General features: G+C 37.2%; 1 protein-coding gene across 9 annotated transcripts in view; it reads right to left on the reverse strand.

Annotated features, from left to right (window-relative positions):
- The window catches only part of LTBP1 (latent transforming growth factor beta binding protein 1), a 192408-nt gene that overhangs the window by 68048 nt on the left and 101649 nt on the right, over window positions 1-22711 (reverse strand). For all 9 annotated transcript variants that reach the window (XM_064648552.1, XM_064648549.1, XM_064648548.1 and 6 more), the window contains 4 exons: window positions 22245-22347; window positions 15849-15920; window positions 2919-3041; window positions 1354-1521 (listed from right to left, as the gene is read on the reverse strand). In XM_064648552.1, the coding sequence (XP_064504622.1) occupies window positions 1354-1521; window positions 2919-3041; window positions 15849-15920; window positions 22245-22347 (466 nt within the window). The remainder of the gene's footprint in view (window positions 1-1353; window positions 1522-2918; window positions 3042-15848; window positions 15921-22244; window positions 22348-22711) is intronic.

Consider the following 22711-nt stretch of genomic DNA (forward strand, 5'->3'; position numbering starts at 1 on the left):
TTACAGAAAGGAACATGTTTTTAAATCATGAAAGTAATCATAAGATGGGAAAAGCTCATCAGAATTTTCTACTCACAGATTTTCTCTCCGAAGTCTTCTCATTAAGGAAAAAAAAATCACTGACATAACCAATTCCATATGATATTCAATGTATTTCTTGTGACTAGAGAGCAGTCAACAAATATTCTCTGCTCCACAACATACATAATTGGGCAGGAAGCCTCATGCAATATTGTCATATATGTAAAGCACCTGCATTTAAATTGTGAGTCATCTCATGAGAATATATTTTTTTCTCCATCAAAATCCATAGAAATATTATTTATCTGTAAGTGACTGGAGTTTTAAAATCCTGCTCAGTGATCTAGTGGCCCAATGGTCATGCAGGAAACAGTGGCTTTAAAAATCAATTGAAATGCTCTAAAATGTTGGTCACTTTCATTTCTGTAAGTCCAGCTTAAAAAAAGTAGAGAATCTGCTGCTCTCATCACGTCTCTAATGCTAGCTGTGGATTTCCCAAAGCAGCTAGCTGTTTTTGACAATGTAAATAATTCTAAAATACTTCAAAGAAGTACATGACCTGTATCATGGCAGTGACATCTGCAGCAGAAAATTCAAGTAAGCACAGTGGACTGCCATTACTAATACCTATGCTAAAAATACTGAAGACACTGGACATCATGTATATTGCAACAAGCAATTATATTTTTAAAGAAGATTAATTTGATCATACATTTGGACAAAAAGATAAAATTAAATTAATATATACCAAAGAATCCATGGACATTTAAGTTTTAAGCAAAATTGGGGAATAGAAAGTACTTAAAAGCAGCAATCAGTATCTACAATATGTGGTATCTTAATCTATAAGCAGCCTAAATGACGGTTGTGACCAAAGAAGCTGGTATTTTCAGAATCCTTATATACTTTAAAAACAGCAGAACTCCAAGGGAACTGATAATACAAATGAGCTTTATGTAACAAGTAAGGAATTGTTTAAGTGAAAGTTGATATGAAATGTTTAACTACAGGTTTTTATTGTTAAGAAGGCAACACCATCCTTAGCACAATTCTCAAAATGGATGGTAAAGACATGGAGGAAGGGGAGAAAGAAGAGATACTACCATGTATATCCTACTAATTGTAATATAAACTACAACCCACGTTGTTCTGTAACCTAACTCTCAAAAGCTGCCATCCTTTCACCAGAGCCTTTAATAACTGAGGAGTATTAACTAGATTTTGAGTTAATTTCCCTATATCTATAATACAGAGTGTGGAGGGTTTTTTAAAGCATGCATAACAAACGTAGGGTGGGGGGAAGAGTTTGTATTTTTAACAGGATGTTCTTACCTGTTCCTGGAAGTGGACACTTCTCACAGTGTGGGCCCCAGGCTTTGCCAACGCTGCAACAGCAAAGCTGCTTGCTGAGCTGAACAGAAAGAGGATGCATGCATTGCTTTCCTGCACTGACAAACCGGTAGCAGGGTCCTTTCTCTTCAGCAACTACAGGATTATCAGCTGCAATGAAAGTGAAAGAGAGCATGCTACTATTCAGGCAAAAAGAAAAATAGAGTAACACCACGAGATTTCCAACACCGGTTAAATGGATTAATATTACTGTCTGCAGAAGTTTTACTTCAAACACCTATCTCAAACAAGAATCACAACACAATAAAAAAAAAATCTTATTTTGCATCAAACACTCCTGAATTCAAACTCATCCTAGACCAAGGATAAGTATTTTAAAGAAAAAAAAATAATTCCCAAGTTGCTATGCTGCCACAATAGAGTTAGAATCGGCTATCTCACTTGTCCACAAGTCCAGTTACTGTAGCTCAATCATTGGCATTACACAGTTGTGTCAAGCTACATACCCACTAGAACATTCATCCAGAAGTAGGTTATGTCAGTGAGACTGCAAAAGTATTAAGTATCATACATGACACTTTTTTTATAAAAGAGACAATTACATATTTACATTTTGTTACACTTAGTTTTAATGTGGAAGAGCCAAAGGCCAAAAGCTATGGCTAGCATGAGAAAGCTAAGACCCATCCAGCTTTCTAATTTATGCATCCAAATTAACATATGGTTAACAGTTTTGGGTAATTTGTTCACTTAAAAATACAAAGACTGCCTGATTTTCAACATGACACATAAAAGCAAAAGCAAAAACTAACAACCAACTCCTTTTTTTCCGGTGTTCAACTGAAAAGTGATATGAAGTTCTCCAAACTGCTAAGAAACGTTCTCAGTAATTGAGTGTCATTAACTAGTAGCATTGGATAATTATGCTGGGGAAAAAAAAAAAGAAAGAATTCACCTGTATCTCAAGACCATATTTTATAAATATGAAGACAACTCAGAGAAGGAGCTTAGGAGATATTTGCATTCATGCTGTTCATAACTTTTTATTTTTCCTAATTCTTTCTTAATTTTTAATCCTTTTTAATGAGAAGGAAAATGTGCCAAATATCAACCTGGGCTAAATGTTTAGTAATGGAAACTACTCAGATCAAAGCTGCAGAGGTGGAAGAGGGGAGAGCAGGACACAAAGATGATTTTGGCTGGGGAAGTAGCAGAGATGAGAGAAAAAATATGTGGGAAGGAGAACTCCAAATTACTGAGAAAGACTGAATGTATGAGGAGGCTGGATGTGGCCTTGAAGGTTTTTTGTGACAAGCCAGGGAAACATAGCAAAGGTCTTGGGCAGCCACTAGTGGAAACCAACGTTTCCAGGACAAGAGACAGAAAAGAGGCATGAGCACTGAGACTGACAACGTAAAGTGAATAAACTGAGAAGATGAGGTGGGGACAGCAAATAAAAGGTGACAGATTAGAATAGTTAGGCCTGGTCAAATAAATCTTCATCTAAAATGCAACTAAGTATCTGTTAGCTTAGCACCATTACTTACGTATGCATCTTGAGAGGGTAGGATCTGGCACAAATCCCATTTTGCAGGTACATCTATAACTGCCCATGGTATTCAAGCACTCACCATTAGGGCATACTCCCTGTAGCTGACACTCATTGATATCTGTGGGAAAATTGAAAATAATCAGATGCTGAAACATGTATTAATACTTCTCTTTAGTTACCTTTTTTAAAAAAATAAGTGTAGGAGGACTGTTACAAGTTAACACTCTAATCAACACTTTTTCCCATACTGACATTTGATTTATAACCTTTTAAAACACTGCTGAGAACATAACAGAAACAAAATTACATTTATACATCATTCTTGAATACTTTGAATTAAAAATAACAAATACACTTTGGCTGGCTTATCAACCCCTCTTTTCCTGACTAGATGATTGCTTGTGCAGCCAAACACAGCTCACAAGAATGTTCACAGAGACAAATTTAAAGCGATGTAGTATATATTTTATGCAGGGTGGAACATTGCTTAATACATTTCCTGCAGTTTTTATTAGTATTTGTATTCAACACTGCTCAAAGGTTCATTGTGCTGGAAGAAGCACAATGCAAAAATATCGTCTCTAGTCTAAAGAGCTTACTGTCTCGATAACAAGAATATGCTTCAGGAAGCACAGAACACATGTGACATGAAAAAACATGTATCTGTGGGAACACGACTTTGCAACAACTGACAACTACTTTGATAAAGTTTGCTGTTATGAGGCCACCCACACAAGTGTCCCTTTCAGGGTCTCACTGAATCATTCTCCCACGACACAAGCATTGGACCTCAAGCCTGTATCATACTTGGGGTTGCATCTGTAATTCACTTACTCTTAGAACAGGACCTGCCTGACAATCATCTGGATATCATCTCTAACAGCCAGGATTTTATTTCAGGGGAGAGCAACAACATAGCTCAGACTGATAAACAAAACCTTAAAATAATAATAAAAATAAAAATAAAAGCCCGTCTAATCCATAATTACCTCTATCATAAATTTCCATGTCTCCTCTTGCAGAAAAATTGAGAGAGTACATTGAAATAGACCTACTTAAAAATGTTTATGTGTATTATTTTTACATAAGACTTCCCTCCCTATCCTTAAGGCTAGGAAAAAATGCCTACCTTGCTGGGCAAACCTCAAGTGGAAGTCAGATATTCCTGCTAGCTTCTTGAAAATCAGGTATTAGTGATCATTTTATCTAAAATATACAATATTTATTATCTTTCCTCTTGGTTCTTATAAAACCATCACCATTTTATTTCACCTTGTTGTATACTGCTGCCTAATTCAACACAATCAATGAGGGTAAGAAGTGGAATATACAAAATATGACAGATGTGCTGGAGTTTGCTTTTGGAAATCTATAGAAAGAACGTTTTTTCTTAATTTTTCTCCACAAGTTTGGCTACTTGTCCCACTACACAGGAGTGTACAGTACAGCAGACACTAGCAGTTACTATACCAGCTGCATTTTTTTCCAAATACTTAGTGTTCAGCTTATCCCTCAGCTCTTCCAGTGCTATACCTAATATAGTATCTTGACACCACCTGGATAAACTTCTCTTCTATGCACTTAGCTATGTGTGACAGAGCGATAATTTATATACTACAACTTCGGACGAAATGTGATGGAAACCACATGAATTACAAAGGATCAGCTTTGCCTCAAAGGAATTTTCAAGTGAAATTCCCAGACTACATGACTTTCTAACCTCAGAGGGAGTGGATTATTAAAAAAGGAGAATGGTATAAGAAAAGAGCACAGAAAACATCTGAAATATTCTCCTACAGCAGCCTACCTTTTGTCTCATCCAACCTTTGAGCAGGATTATATCCCATATAAACACAGGAGTATCTTATTTAAGGACTACACTAATACAGAATATTTATTAAGCTAGACTTTTTCTGATGCACTTGAAATTTTTTCTTGAAGTTTCTTCCGTTTCTTAGTCAGACTAGGTTCTTCCTTTTGTCAGAATATGATTGAAGGCATCTACAAAGTTCCAGTTGATCCCAAAAGGAAGATCATAATTTTTCCAATACCATTATAATTTGTGAGTATAACAAGGAATGAACTTAAATCTTAATAGTTAGCGAACTACAGATATTACTGAAATATCCCCAAATAGAAACATACTGATGCTGCTGTAAAGTTGTCAGGAGGAAAGGAAGTATTACTAACCCTCTACTTTCAAAAATCAGGCACAACAAAGACCTGATGAAAGAGAAGGCTGTGAAATACCTAGAAGCTAATACAAAGCAAATACTGGAACACTCAAGAACCCCCTACTGAATTTTTCACCCATAGATGATTTGGTCCTCAAATGCTAAACCATGAAACAATTCTACTTGCTTTGATGAGCACTGTCTCTGTTGTTGGAAATAAGTTAGAAGAAGAGACTGTATCCTTGTATCCTTTACTTTGAATACAGGAAATCTTGATATCTGGGTTCATTTCAAAATAAAAATCCTCAACAAAATTACACAAATACAAAATTTTATACACACAGGCAAAAAGTACATAAAGATTTTGGAGGAAGAGAAAAAACATGGGAGAAATTGGTACATATAATGAAAATAATTGCTTTGCTTCCTACACTGTAATAACCAGACATTTTTAAACAACTTTTTCCCTTTCCAAATTCAAAGTGTACATTTTTATTTATAGGAAAATTAACCTATACTAATGGGAAAAAATGGAAGATATCTCCCAGGTGACATATGTAACATATCACTTTTTTGGTCACTTTTTCTGGAATATATAGCCATATAGAATTAGCAGAAATTCTTTGTAGAGTGAAAACAGGATTTAAGTTTTAAATCAGCACAGAAGACAACTTATTTTAAATAATGTAAATTTGACTTGGATTTTATAGCTCTAATTTTCAAGGAAAGACTAAATCTCATTTGTTAACCATTAAAATACATTGCTCTTTGAATATATGTGATCATGAAAAATCTGGCACTTTCCCATTCTATCTAGGAGAATAATTCTACCATTCTACGTGTATTTAAGCAATGTAAGTAATTATATAGAATAGCACAAGTGCATTTATATTTTTAATGCGTAGAATTATTGATGATGCACTTATTAGATGATAATTTCACTCTGTTTGAATCCACCTTAATTTTAAGGAATGTTAAAAATCTATATATGGATAAACTTTAATATTTGAATACTAAAAGTATATAGGCATGATAAAAACAGAAAGCAAAATCCTGCAAAGACACAGATATATTTTATGTTTGTAGAACTATGTCTGTTGTGGTAATTCTCAAGCAGTTGTTCAACTTTGAATAACTTAGCTACTGAACTGAAATCCATATATATATAAATATATTTACAGTGAAACATTAGGAGGTACAAAATTCTAGTTACAGATTAAAGACTTCAACTAGCTGAATAATCTTGAATACCTACTAGATAAACTGTGGTATTTGGATTTTATAATGATTTTTTTTAACATAGCTTAAACTGTAATTGTGAACTTTTGGGTAAATTTAATTTGAATATAATCTAAACAGAAATTATGCATGTTTTTACAGATCTGAACTGTATTTCATGTCATTGCTGAGGAAAACTGGCACGGGAACATAGGAGACACACTTGGTGAAACTGGAAGAATCTTCTTCTAGAGTTTTGCCTACTAACAGTGAAGGTTTCGTGGCATTATTTATTGAAGTGGCTGATTTGCAGGTAAAGGCGATCTTCCTATAATTCATGAATACACAGGCATCTTTCTTTCCAAATGATTCAATTATTTTGCAGGAAATATTCACAGATGCTGTCATTATTGCCTCTGCATTCAATCTCTTTGCAGACAAACTGAGTTTGTACGTCTAGTATTTAAAAATACAACACCCAATCCACATGTGCTCTGTTATTGCTATTTAATGTGGGCGCCACTACATTTAAGTTCCAGCTCATGTGTAAATAGCTAAATACCAGTGAACATTCCTTTCAGAGTCCCCAATACAGATATTCCTCTTTCTAAATTTGTGCACTTTTTAAAGTTAACTTCATTGTGCATGTTCTGATGCCTCAGCATAACTTAATTATAGTGTATTTTAACGCCTCTTTTCCAAGTCATATCTTCTCAATGAGCTCATAGAATTACTGAGCTGATGCTCTATGCTGAATTACATAAGCCTATCTAGGGATTCCTCAGAAACAAGCCATAAAAAAATCCCAACCCTTTACATTTTCAAAAGAAACAAATGTATATGTAAGAATAGTGGTTATTTAACAACTTGGGTGGAAAAAAAATCCCTTCCAGATTTACTACCTACTTCACTTCATTTCAGACTGTGGTAAAAGGCCACCTATCCAAAATGTTTGCTACCGCTTGCCAGCCTGCCCAGCTATGCAAATTGCACTGGAATCAACTTGTTCAGGCAGCTGGAAAAGAAATCTGATTCAAGATTAACAGATTTTTTTTTCTTTTCAGCCCTCTATTTCTTGTATATGGACATAAATATAAGTATAGGAATGAGAATTCATTTGTTCCATTGTACTAACTAGAGAAAAACATCTAAATAATCTTTTGTTGTGCCGAAGTATGAACTGATGACACTCTTGAGAAGTGATTTGATTAAACACCTTCATATACACAGAGGAAATACTATGGGGCTATGTAGCAGTACTATAAAATCATACACACATAAATAAAGCTTTCCAAAGACCAATTCAATATTGACTTTCAGTTTTTGAGAAAAGCAGAATAATGAAGTTTCCTCAGTAAAAAGCCTCTGCATTAGTGAGACAGAAAAAAAGAGTTTAAGCAAGGAGATATTCCACACAGCACCTTGCATGCCTACCCAATAAATTCTCATGCTAGGCACCATTATTTATAAAGAACTAATAAATAAAGCATTGATTTTGTAATAGTTGATGTTTGATATTGGGAATGACTTGACCTTTCTCAATGGTAAAAAAAGAGTATAAACCTGCTGGCATGAAAGAAGCATTGTCATTCTGCACTGACTGCCAGCCTGACCCTTTGCTGTTACTCTTCCATATTATACATGCCAAACACATGGAACTGTTCCATGGCATACTGTGCTCCTTGGTTTGGTAGTCCATCTCCACGAAAGTTTGACTCATATTTTCAGTCTGTGGTAATGGCAGGGGAAGCCACATGCCATCCCAGCAGCCCTGTTGGTTGACTCTGCTCTCAGGAGTTCATCCAAATTCACAGAAGCTTTGCCATAACCAAGGCAGTGATGCTGCAGCACTGTACAGATGAGTCTGCTGAGTCTCAGCTCCTCCTATATTCTTTTCTAAGCACACAGCTTGATATATGGTGAGGTCAGCCACCACACTCCCCTCCAGAGCCACCACAGTGCTCCCAGCTTCAAATAACCCAGATGCTGTAACCAAACGGCTGCTAATCTATCCCACAATCTTTCCCACTAAGAACTTAAAACAGTCTCTCTTAACAAGAACAGTTAGTGTTTGATACCTTCCCACACATTTTTATAGGTCTTCTGGGTGTCAGGTCAGCCTGCTCTCAGAAAATGAAATGTGTTAATGACTCACTGCCACTGAATTTCCTGGGGAAAAAAGCAAGCTAAAACAACTATTTCCTAACTGAATGCTTGTCTGCTCATGTGGAGAGTGTGACTTTGAACACAGTAATATCCATGGACTTTAAAAAAACCCACGAAAAACAACAAACCCCCCTCCAAAACCAAAGGGAAGTGAAGGAGGAAGATGAGAGCAATGTAAGATGTTCATTTAAACAAGTAAGCTTCACAGCCTACTGCTCTTCTACACATTGACAGGCCAAGACAATGTGAAGAGCTTGATGCCAACTACAGCCAAGCAAAGTGTTGCAGAAGCACTTGTTGATCAGCAAAGAATTTTTTGCTACAGAGCACCCTACGAAAGCTGATGGTTGGCATATCAGCTCTGTAGTGTTTCCTTTTGGCAGCTTCCAGCTGTAAGACTATTTAGGAAGAGAAGTTCACTATGTTTTGGCTGTGTTAACTATTATAACAGCTCTTCAGACCACCCAGGCCCAGCTGGACTAACACAGAAACACTAAGGTGGTGTAAAACTGTCTTCTCTGCCTTCAGCCTTGTAGGTCATTTGGACACATGGAGTAAGTCCCTTTTTGAAGAGTGAGCGATGCCCATATTTGGTCACAGACATACAAGAATTTGAAACATTTCTATAAAATTAAATTCATTCTTTCATTTCCAGGCATAGCACATTGAATTTATGCTCATCAAAATCATCACAGCTTGGAGCATCAAGTATTATCTTAAAATTCTAGAACTGAACATACAAGTTTATTAATGTGTTTTGGTCAAAGCTGAAATCTTCTGACTTTACATTATTTAAACCTATCTATTCATTTTAAAGAAAACATTTTTACTCAAGAAAAACAGCCTACAAATTCAGAAAAGTCAGGGGTCACAGCAAGAACTTCGAACAATGCAAATGCAAACAAAAACAGTCTGTAATTTGTTTTTTGAAAGAAACTATTGCTACCGTTCACGTAAATAATGTGGTGAATTATTATGTGGTAACTTTGAAATGGTAAATTCCACTATCAAAATTGGACCAGGGTTTGAGTTTATAACTATTTTATGTTGAAGTAAATAAAATGCATTTGAAATTTTCATAAATAAGGCTGAAGAATGCTAAGAAGTGACTTAGTATTAATTGAAAAAAATATGTATTTTTAAAGAATAGATCTCACTTGTATCATTGAGTTTTCTGTGTTACAAATTTGAGGTGATTTTTGATTACATGAATAAATGCAACTCAAAAGACAATGAACATTTCAGATTTTCAAAGTCACATTATATGCACTAAAAGAAGAGAACAATGTTTAATTTCACAATTTTTAAGAAAACATATGACAAGGTATAAAAAGTAAATATGCAACAGCTTCCAGCTAGGACAGTCATGATATCCAGAAGGTTCTTATGAATTTTGGACCAAGAATGGGAAGTTGTAGAAGCAGGAACTTCTAGTCAAACCACCACAGCCTTGGTAGCTTCACTGAAATATTCAGAGTAAACTTGTGGCTACAAAGTACTGCAGCCCGTCTCACCCCCTCTGTCTCAAGTGTCTGGTGCCAAAGGACACAAGGAATCTCAACAGTTTGAGACAGTGATTTCAGCCCTGAGCACTGTGGAAAGGTAAATTTCTGAAGGGGACTTCTGCATTTAGCTCTGAAATTCAGTCTCTACGTTTATCAAAAACCAATCAACTTTGGTTAAATTACTAAGCAATAAAACTGAACAGAAAATAGTAGTCTCCTTATGATGTAAAGTGAGCAAGTTGCTTTTCAATAAGACTCACGCACACTTAAGACACTTTGCTGCATTTAAGCAATGCAAGTCTTCTAGATCAATTATATACTAATTTGCCACAGTACTGGGCAACTTCTTAATTAAAATTGACCTAGTGGTCAGTCATTAAATGTTATTTAGTAAATATCTGCCTGGATAGATGTTTTCATGCAGTAAGTACTTTAATATGCACAATAAATTAGGTTGCAAATTTAGATTGGAATATATAATTTACATTATTCATGAAAATTTTGCTCATTCTGGTACTTATATGCTAGGCTTCACTGGGAGTGCCATCTGACTGAATGATCTCCAAATTGACTCAATATACGGACATCAGCTTTTATTCTCTTTATGAAAATCAATTACAATCAATTACCTACTAACACCACACAAAACACTGTTCCAACTGGTTCCACTATTGTTAACCACTATTAATATCCTCTGTTCTAAGAAACATATAATATCCCGATTTTTCTGCCTCCATTATAGTTGATTATTTCAATAATAACATGATTAGTGAGAACAAGGGGCAAAAGAAACAAAAAACAAGGTTTCATTGTTAATTAATCTATTGCAATATTTTCTAAAATTACAGAAAAAACAGCTGCTTATTCTAAGAAATGACCCATTGGTTTCTGTGAGCTAACATAACAGCAGCAGGAGAAATCAGTCCAACTCATTTTGTGCTTTTGCGTGGAATTTACTGGAACACAAGTTTGCAGATCCACACTTCTCAAACACATAATCAATGTCCAAACAGCAACCCAGCCCAGTTTCTGGAGATACATTTATTTCTCAGTACGATCATCATAAAAGAACTTCTTTGAAAGACGGTTGTTGACTTAGTAGCTAAGTAACATAAAAACCATTTCTTACAAAGCTAAGCTCTTTTATTACTTTAAAGTAGTAAAATAAATATACAATGTGCACAGAAAACAAATTTATTACTGTATTTTAGGGACAAATGTAGGAGAGCAGAATATACCCTCAAAATTTATCTTAAATCATGATGAAGCCAAGGGAAAAGAGCTTTAAGTCCCCAGAGCACATGACTATAGAATTTGATCCATCAACATACAAGTACTAGTTTCTACAAGATCATATACATTTTATTTTAAGAATATAGGGACTTTCCATGAACTTCCATGCACTTTTTACTTCAGTGTAAAACAACAAGTGTCCAGGTATTTTTCCAGTTCTTTAAGATAAGATTTCTAAAGTGCTCTACTGGCAATATGCTAGTTTCCTGAAAAATGAATCCAACCTTTTCACCAGCTGTTTTTTTCATTCTACTTCAGTTTTCCAAGAAAACCATTAGAGAGTAAGGAAACAGTAGTATAATTCAAAGCAGGGAACCAGAAATTAACACTGCATGTGGATTCTGACAAAGAAGTTGCAACTCTGATAAGCTGTATTTTGGCTCTAATGACAGCCTTAGGGCATCCATGTGTGTACATGTAATAAATCACCCAATTGAAAAGATAATTACTGAGGGGGAAAAGAGCTTTCTTAATAGCAATTACACTAAATTGTTCGAATTAACATACCCACAGATGGGTCTTTGTTGTCCTACTTACACATTAGAGAGAAGAATGTTTCATTATATTAGTTCACTCACTTGAAAGGAAAGAAATCAGGATCTGGTTATTAATCACACTAATACTTCTTAGTTTATGAAGCCTTTGTAGGCTTTTGACTGCAAAACCAGTGTAGAACAAAAGGTTAATTAGACTTTTAGGCCTGATTTTCAAAGGCAGTGAAAGCTGGACAATATTTAGGTGAAAACAACAATCTCCTTAAGCTGGAGGCACAGATTCAGAAATATATCCCCATTACTATTTTGTCTGGCAACCCTGGCCCTTTCTGAGCATGGACACAGCATGCATACCCTTTCAGTAAAGAATAATCTAATTAAAATGTACACTTCCATATAGACATGCTGCTCCACTCCCTTTCAATATAATTGTAAGGATCATTGAAAGAATATGAATACTCCCATGACAGCAGCTTAAACAGTTTTCTCTCAACATCTACTGCTGTAGCTTTGCTCTGTGTTAGTGATATGGACAGCTCTTTTTGCGTTAGTCCTGTCCTCTTTGCTCCTAGAAAAGCATTTCTGCTTCAGATAAACTAAGAGGACACTTTCGGCTGCCCCATTGAAAAGCACATGCTATTAACCACTTCAGGACTGAAATGTACCCTGACAGCAGCTTTCACAAATGAAGCTAGCTTTCCTGAAGAAAATTCAATCAGAGGTCAAAATCATGACCTGCTGAAAGAAAATGGTAATCTTGTTACTTACTTCAACTGTACTAAATTCCATCATGCTTTGTTTCATGGGTATTTCTTCTCCCACTTCCTTCCTTTTGTACCTCCTTTTTGGAGCGTGTTGGTGAGCAAATCACAGAGGAGCCATCCAAGCCTTGATAAGGCAATAGGGGAAACCTCCAACAGCCACCACCTCTGCCCTCTCCAGAAAGCTAAGAGATTGTGTCCATCCTCAATTCATCAACAGCCTACTTCCTGGTGAGATAATCCTACTCCCATTTGATGCTTAAACTCTAGATTATAAATTCCCATGTATCAACTACAAGTTATATTTAGAGTTTACAGCTTGCTCTCTTCTGGGATAATGACAGCAGTATAAAACAAACTATTTTAAAACCTCATATTTCTTGCAGTGTTAGTTATGTGGTACAAAAATGTGTCAGGGGAAAATCTATCAAAAGCCAGTGCAAAAAACAATGACTAGCCTACCAGGTATGGATCTGTTTCTGTACACTACCATGGCAGTACTTAGTTCCCTCAAATGCTCCTAACCAGAGACATATGTTCTCCCTCCCTTATCAGCCTGCCACTGCTCAATGAAACAATTTCCTGGCCTACTACAGGCAACCTTCCACAAGTACCAGACAATTTTTAACCATCTGTAGACCCTGACTAAGAATCTTAGTTTCCATGAATAAGATTTGCCAACACCTACAATCTCGTGAAACAAACTGAATGCCCTACACGCCTTCAAATGCCTGCTGGGTTGCTGCTGTCTAGGAAACCATTGTGTGGGGTTTGTGATCAACTACTGAAGGTACCAAAAGCTCCCTTCTCTCCTGGATCATGCTCAGAGGGATGCCATGATGGCATCACGGCATCTTCTAGACACTTTCTGTGCTCAAAGTTAGAATACCTCTCTTTTGCAGACTCCAAAAAACCTGACAAATAATATCCAGAATGAGACACTCTCCTTCAAAATAGCTGGAAACACCTTGCTGAAATATACACACCACCTGTGTGTTTAATTTGAGGCATGAAAAGGTGGCCCATTTATGACTCACACTCACCTCCTTCACCTTTTCACTTTTCAGTTCTCATTAGTAAGTTACGATCAACATCTCCCCACTCCTTTTATTTATTAGGAGGACTCTATGGTTTTTCACTGCAGAGCAGGGAGCAAGCTCCTGAGATGCAATTGGCAGCTCTCCTCCATTTAGTTTTTACTATTTTTACCACCTCAATTTTCCCTTGCAGTCTTCCAAATGCTCCTACCCTGCAAGCTGGTAAACCACTAGGTAGAGGCCAGAGCAGCAGATCAGCTCAGGTGGCTATACTTGCAGATAGCAGCTCAGATCTCCCTCAGCAGTGAAACAGCATGACGTTTGTGTTTAATGCTCTAGGAACTTTATTATTTTGGTTGGTAAATGATTTCTTTATGCAACTGGCTATTGTACATTCCCTTATCAGAATGTTAAGTGAAAGTTTTCAGTTAAATAAGATTAACTTTATGTCCAAAATGCCTACAAATATCCTTTAACATCAATTACTCTTTCATTTTATCCTGCTCTCCACCACCACTACTCTTTGTTGGGACCTCTTTTACCCTTGCTGTATCAACAATGATTAACAAACCTGACCACAGCAATATCAGTCTCTCTTGAACTCATTTTTCCCTTATTTCCCAAATGTCTCTCCAGAGTACCATTGCAAGACTGCTCACATCTTCTCAGACCTTCTTGTTTGCTTGTGCTGTGCCAAACAAGTCAGACAAGCAGTTAAGGTTTTTCCTACATCCTTATCTGGCACCTCTGTCCAGTGCTCAAAGATACACAGAAAGAACAACCATATGCCTATGGGTATCTCTTCAGCTTCATCAGATAGAGATGCTATAGGCCAGGAGAATGTAAATGTCCCAAGCCTTTCTTTGTAGCTTCATGATCATGCAGATCCCACAACCCTTTATGTTTTGATAACTTCTGTGTTTACAGCCAAGATGGAGAGATAGACAACAGGTTAGCAAAGGCATATAGAGCTTTTGGAAGACTCCATGAAAGAGTCTGGCAAAATAAACACCTGAAGAAAAGTACAAAGATCAGTGTTTACAGAGCCATAGTGCTGTCTAATCTCTTATATGGGTCCGAATCATGGGTCATTTACCACCACCACCTGCGTCTCCTAGAATGCTTCCATCAACGCTGCCTCTGCACAATCCTAAACATCCACTGGTCAGATTATGTGACCAATACATCTGTTCTAGAACAAGCAGCAGTCACAAGTATTGAGGCCATGTTGCTGAGAACACAGCTGCGCTGGGCAGGGCATGTCTCCAGGATGAAGGACCACCGCCTCCCTAAGATCTTGCTCTGTGGTGAACTTGCCACCGGCTGCCTCAAGAGAGGAGCCCCGAAGAGGAGGTACAAGGACTCCCTGAAGCAACATCTCAGCCTTGGCCATATTGATCTCCATCGCTGCTCTACTCTGGCCTCCAGTCGGGAGGTCTGGACACACTATATATAATGCTGCTGCTTCCTTTGAGAACACGCACGGGATAACCATCAAAGAGAAAAGACAACGCAGAAAGAATCGTGTCTTGCCAATACCATCCAAGGAGTCCTTCTGCTGTGCCTTTTGCAACCGATCTTGTCTATCTCGCATTGGCCTTTTTAGCCACCAGCGTGCTTGTAGCAAATGTGGGTAGAGCCCTTCCCAAATCTGCATTCACAAAGCCTAGCCATGAATGTTTACAGCTAAGAGATAATACAGTCTAATCTTGGAGCAACACAACTTATACACTGTCAAACTCCACACATCCTCACCTGCACTATGCACAACCTGGAAGTATGTGGGTCACTGCTTTACACAGCAGCCAGGTACACATGCTTATAATCTTCATCTTGCCAGGGACACTGTCTGGCTTTTCTCAGTACTGTTGTGTCTAACCTCTAAGTCCAAAAGGATTTTTCTCTGATTACTCTAAACTTCCATGATTATAAAAGTTATTCTATATTGCTAGTTTCCTCTGATTTAACTAAGTGTACAGATTGACTGCTCAGCAAAAAAACTGACAGAACAATGTCTTTATACTGAAGAGCAAAGTAAATGGATCCTTATGAAATCATCTTTATACATCATCAAAGAAAATTAAACTATAAGTAAAAGATTTTTGCCCTGGAGGCAAAAAAACACGCTATACAGTTGCCAATATTTGGAAAGAGTTAAAAGTAGCCTCAACATTTTTTCTCAAATACAAATCAATAAACTGGATTTGTCATAAATATCAAAGAATCTGTCACAGAAAACAAATACACAAACACAATCAATTGTGGACACTATCATACCTTGACAAAATGTAGCATTGATCCTCTTGTAACCTTGTGGGCATTCCATCATAGGACTGTATCCATGGTAAGCTGAAGAAAAAAATTATATCAGTTAAATAATGCTAATTTATATGCTTATTTCCAGAGCCTGACAGCCAAATTATCATATAACTATTAAAAAAAATCCAAGTTTTTTTTACGATGCTTGGTTAAGCATAAAAGATAAAAAAATTAAAATTAAAGGTTGTACAGGTAACCTTAATTCCATCTCTTTCCATATGTTTACCACTTGAGATTTCAGTTATACAGTCAAATTTGTATTTTTTACAAAAACAGAAACCTTTGAAATCAGAACATTATCATTCATCCTATTTGTCCTCAAATATTCAAATAACTACTTTTGCAAACAAGCTACAAATATCATGCTGGGAAAAGATAAAGTTGAAGATTCATCATGGAAACTCAATGATGGTTTTATAACTGAAAGCAGCTTTAGAAAGCAAAAGTATCTTCAAATGTTAAGCAAAATTGTTGGGTACCAGTTCTCCTGCCATATTGAATTAAAAAAATACTTGAAATCCAGAGCAAATAGATACAAATAAACTTTTAAAATAAGGGGCGAGGGGAAAGAAGAAAAGGGCACATCTGTGACTACAAAGCTGTTGAATTTTAGAAGACTGAACTTCACTTACTGGCTGATCAGTGCAAACTGTCACAGACATAACACTGCAAAGTAAAGACTGAATTCAATTTTGGCAAAATAGAAAGTGTTCAGTTAATCAGTTTTTTATTTCTCTTTATTGGTTTTTTCTTCCCTTAAGGTTGCTTTTGAGACTACAGAAAACTATGTATTGATTCTTAAACATCATAAATAAGAGCAGTAACTTCTTTGTATGGTTATGCACTAAAATCTAACTTCTTGACGAAGTCCAGTAAGTTGTTAAACATATAGGACTAAACTTTTGGCACTATGATCACATATGTGCCTTTGCTAAGAGTCAAGAGAGTTTTTCATAATTTGCTACAACAGAGATCCCTTACATTTTGTCACATCTTTTGGTTTCCTTTGAAAGTGTTCTAAATGTTCAGTAGATTAAAAAAAAGAACTTAAACCAAACCAACCAAACAAAAAACAACCCCAACAAAAAAACAGATGCAGTACTTTTCATCTTCACTGTATATAAATTGTCAAATAAGACAGAACAACTGAGTAACAATGTTGTTGATTGGCTTCACACTACATAGTGCCTGAATTGCACATTTATCCCTGCAGCTTATTTTACAACTGGTAACTGGTTAACTGTAACAGTGGGGGGAAAAAAGGGAAGAAAAACCTAATAATTATTTTCATTACTTCTAAGGGTTTTCCTATTATTTGGAAAAATTTAAGTCATGATCCTGAGTAGCAGCTTTTGGAGCGAGATAGTTTTATTTCAAATTGCTGTGACTTATTTAAAATAATTACTTAATTAGAACATTAAGATTCTCCTTAGATATTGCAAAAATTACAAAATGGTTAAACACAAAAATAGTATGGGCTAAACCAGAGCAACAATATTACAGTTTTGAACACATATTTTCCATCTTTACATTGACTACAACCATTTTAACTTAACCCAAAATCTGGAAATTTTTTCTTTTAAAGTGGCAGCTACAATCTTTTCACAATGTTAACATTAAAACCAGTTGAAATTTAAGGTGAGATTTACAAAAGCACAATGGTCTAGTCTCCCCAAAAAATCAGTGAAACTCCTAATAGTCATGTTGGCAGAGTCAGACTTGTAATTGCACTCATTACATCCCAACTGATCTGTGTTTGCCATTACAGACCCGATTCAATTCTCACTAAAACCGAGTGAGACACCCTGCAGTGCAGCCTTGATGAACAAAAACAGAGGAAGAGCAGAACTCTTGCAGTTGTAGATGGAGACTAGCCCATAAGGTATGCCAGGCCTTTTCCAGTGCTGCAACACATTTTCCCTTCCAGGATGACTCAGCTGCTCTAGAAAGTGCAGTGGTGGAGTGAGGTCAGAGTTTTTTAACCTCTCCCTCCCTCCTCATCCTCCTACTCCCACACTGAACAGGAAATGGCAGCTTATTAGCAGCTGTTTTCTTCCTTCTACAAAGAGCAGAAACGTTAACTGGGTCACAGTAGAGTAAGGAGCTTGTTCAGTGATGCCTAGTGATCCATGTGGGAGCTGGATGGAGTCCTACATTACTTACCCTTTATACACTTAGACAACCTGTTTGTAATTATTAACTGTTAAGAAGAAGCCTGACCAATCATAACATTCCCCATGTAACACAGAAATGCACTTTATCTTAAACGTCTTCTGTAGAAGCCCTCAAAAATGGAGATCTGTTCCAAAATTTCTTCTCTTGGTTTTCAGTAAAACTGAATAACCCATAACCTTACAGACATGGGAGCTGTCTCAGGCCAAGGCACTTAATTTTGCAATAGGACAGAAGCCCTGACTGAGCAGTGGCTGTGACTCAAAATATTCAAGTACATCTCTACAAAGTGACAGAGCCCTACTCAAGACCATGGGAACAAGACACACATAAGCTCACACATGTCCTTAAGTAGCTGACTGAAGTGAGAAGAAAAGCGCCTGCTAGTGAGACTGAAGCATATGCTTAAATATTTTGCTAAAGTATGCTACACAAAAGATCGCAACCTGACTACATATTATTACAAAAACAGGTCAACCTTATGAAGCTTAAAACCATAAAAGCAAAAGGAAGTCTGTTTGCTTAAAAAAAATTTACAAAAAATGGGTAATACCATTTTACTGAAGTATCAGAACAGGTCAAAATTATATGGGACTAATGTGGGACTAATTTTGCCTGTTGAGACACTGCCATAGATATCACTTAACTAACAACTTACTAATGATTTACTTGACTTACAAGTTTTTCCATCCAACATCATATAAATTTATACATGTAAATATATATGCATACTCTTTCTACCACTGAATCATTCTCATTGTTGTAAAAATAAAAATACTTGATGAACATAAATCCTTCAGCATCCATTCCATACTTCCAATTAAGTCTCATAATAAAGTTACATTTATCTTTGAAAATTGTTTACTCTACAGAAGCATAACACTTTGATACTGGCATGACGCTTAGTTTGACACCTATGCCCTAAGGACACTTAGGCCCAGATTCAAAACAGATTTAGAGGTTCAAGTTGTGTGCCTAAGTTCAAACCGATCATCTATAAAATTCTAAAATGCTGTAAGATCACTTAAACACCTTCAAAACTCCAGATTTATCACCTAAAGTTCTTAGAAATCTGAAAATTCACCATTTGCACCCATGCAGGCTTGCCATAAGACATGGCATGATTGAATAGCATCACATGTAGAATCATTCCTAAATCAAAGCTGGCCTAGAAAAAACACCTATACCGCTACCAAAGCTTTAATGAATATTCCTGAAGCATACACCTACCAAATTATGTTCTTGATATAATGCAGTGATATAATGACACTGCATTTTAATCTGGAGAAAACAGACAGTGCAGCCTTCTCCTTCTCCCTCCTTAAAACACTAATGTACAGTGAGAACTCCCACCTAGAAAGATGAGAAATGTATCCGATTATGTCTAGGAGAAACAAACGCTTACTTTCCAGGAATGCTTTAATCAGAAGTAGAGGATTATTCCAAGTGACAACATTCTCTGTCTCCTCTTGAGATCATACAGTTACATTCAAAAAAACAATTCCAAATTGAGCCAGAAAGCAGGAGTGAGCATGACTCATACCGTAAGTAATTAAGGACTCTGGGAAAGAGACTGGGTTACTAGTCCTGTTCCAAGAATTGTTCCTGCATTTTATGGGTTAGGGCATCTCCTCATAGGTATAAAATGTAGATTAGAAATTATTCTGGCAGATAAAGGAACTCCGAAGTGTCCCATCAAGTGTGCTAGCCATTAAGTTTTTATAACAAAAAGACATTGCTCATCTCATTAGCATTTTAAAAAAAAGTATTCTTACTCAGTGCTTCGAAAAAAGGGTGCTGGACTTCCTTTCAGGAGAGGTTTTTAGGTTGAGTTCAGGCACTTTTCTGTACCCATCTAGGAAGGATCTGTGGATCAGGATTTCAGACCTGGTTTGCCCCAGTGTTTCCTTGACTGGTTACTCTTAACACCATGCCAGACATGTTGGTATTAAAGATCTGCCTGACCAACACATTGACTGTGGATTCCAGGCTGAGACAACCAGGTTTTTACCTGAACAATGAAGAACTAACAAGTAGACTTCACTTCAAACCAGAAACCAAAAAATTTATATTAGTAGTTCCAAACAGTTTTTGGTTGAATCATCCCAGAAACTACAGGCCTGTCAGTCTCACTTCAGTGCCCAGTAAAATCATGAAAAATATTATTCTAGGAAATACTGAAAAACACCCAGAGGACAATGCAGTCATCGGTCACAGCCAGCACAGCTTCATGTGGGGGAAGTCCTGGGATCATCACGTTCAACTCCTAGCCGTGAACAGGACAGCCCCAAGAATCACACCACGTGCCTGAGAACATTGCCCAAACACTTCCTGAACTCTGGAAGGCTTGATGCCGTGACCGCTTCCCTGAGGAGCCTGTTCCAGAGCCCAACCACCCTCCAGCTGAAAAACCTTTTCCTAATATCCCACCTAAACCTCCCCTGACACAACTTCATGCCATTCCCTCAGGTTCTATCACTGGTCACCAGAGAGGAGAAATCAGTGCCTGCCCCTCCATTTCCTCTTGTGAAGGAGCTGTAGACTGCGATGAGGTTTCTGCTGATTCTCCTCTTCTCCAGGCTGAACGAGCCAACTGACCCCTCAGCTGCTCCTCTTATGGTGTTCCCTCAAGGTCCTTCAATGTCTTCATAGCCCTTCTTTGGATGCTCTCTAATATTTTATATCCTTCTTGTATTGTGGTGCCCAAAACTGCACACAATATTCAAGGTGAGGCTGCCCCAGTGCAGAGCAAAGTAGGACAATCCCCTCCCTCGACCGGTTGGTGATGCTTTCCCTGATGCCCCCTCGGACACGGTTGGCCCTCCTGGCTGCCAGGGCACTGATGACTCATATTCAACTTGCCGTCAACCAGGATCCCCAGGTCCCTTTCCATGGCATTGCTTTCCAGCATCTCACTCCCTAGTCTGTCTGTACATTCAGGGCTGTCCCATCCCAGGTGCAGAATCTGGCACTTTTCTTTGTTAAACGTCATACAGTTGGCATGCATGGCCCTGTTAGAAACTGTATTTACATAATACAGGAATAAAAATTCAGGTACCTGAGTCTTATCAACTATGACCCCAAGGAGGCTCTCTCCCCGAAGCACATCAGGAAATAAACATACGCTAATGCATGAAAATTAAATGCTTCATAAACTAGCAGATCAGACTGAGTCAGCATAAATTATGTCAGTCTCCTATGGAAGGAGGAGTCAGAGAAATAGAAGTAAAAGTAGGTTTTCTGCTGGAATTGTATTTATACCAACATTAAGACTTGCCAACAAAAACATGCTTCCAAAAAGATCTAACACTGAACATGTTTCCAACATTGCTATCTGTACAAATAACAGGGTCCTAGATGACCTAGATAAGAATGATTGCAATCTCCTGCCCTATTTCTGGCCCACTAAATGCAGGTCCACTCCATCTGCAAAACCGAGATTACATTACCTTTACACATCTTTCATTTAATGATGAAAATATGACATGACACAGGAGTATTGTTATTCCTGTGCAACAATAACATAATTCACAGAAAGTTCAAGAGACTATCTTCACCTATCATGCAAAAAATTTGAAATTTCTTTTTCCTTATAATATGATGTCAAATCGTAGTAAAATGGTGAAAGAAGTCTTTGTCATTGTCTAATTGTTGGGGAAGATATTTCAAAAGCAGAGGAAAAAAAGTAACTGACAATTTAGAGCCTGGAAGATCCTGGCTCCAAACTTGAAAGTTCATCTGCAGTCCCAAGACGTCACTGCATTCTCTCCAAGCAGTAACTGGCGCCTCTATAATTTAAAATTTCTGTGCAAACTTAAAAAAAAAAAAAAAGTCCAGCTGGAAAAGGCAAGATGATTCAATGTGATTATTCTTCCTGCACTGAGAAAACACAACAGTCCACCACTGACTGAAAGGAGGAAGAAGGGGAGAAAAAACGCAACAATGTCAACTTTGCTGGCTGCACTGAGTGCCTGCATAATGTAACCCTGCTGACATGCAGGGGAATTCCAGTTTCTACAACCTGTTCCTAATCAAATCATAGCACATTCTTTCTACTAGGTTCCTTTTGTTGTTTTTTTCCTTAAAAAAAAAAAAAAAAAAGAAAAAGAAAAAAGAAAATACTACTTGAGGGGGAAAAAAGGCATAAGCTGATCCAGAGAATAACAACAAAATAGCACTTACATGGTTTCTTGGGACATTTCTGGCATTTGTTAAAACCCCAGGAAGTACCCACGGTTCCACAGCAGTCTTCTTGCTTGGAAAGGCCAGGAAGTGCTTTGCCACACTGGAATAGTCAGGTAAAGAATACTCTGGTTAGTGATACTATAAAATGCTAACTTCTAGTACAATGTTTTTTCAGTTATCTTGGGTCAACCTCTCGCTGAGACACTGAAGATTCACTGGAGCTCTTAGCTGAGCTTAAATGGTGCCTATGCATTGCAAAGGCTCTCTACACAGGCATGACTCAACTAGGGGACATTATTATCTTCCCCTGTGCCAACTTGAAAAGAAAGAGAAAGAAACAGAAGGAAACAATATGCCACAAGAATGAGTGAGTATATTTCTAAGGTAGTAACTTACCACTGGCACCTATTCCCCACCTTCTTCCTCATCAAAACATCCCTGTCCACTTTTTCAGAAGCTATATA

The sequence above is a fragment of the Pseudopipra pipra genome, chromosome 3, assembly GCF_036250125.1.
Source record: "Pseudopipra pipra isolate bDixPip1 chromosome 3, bDixPip1.hap1, whole genome shotgun sequence".
In the NCBI taxonomy this organism is placed as follows: Eukaryota; Metazoa; Chordata; class Aves; order Passeriformes; family Pipridae; genus Pseudopipra; species Pseudopipra pipra.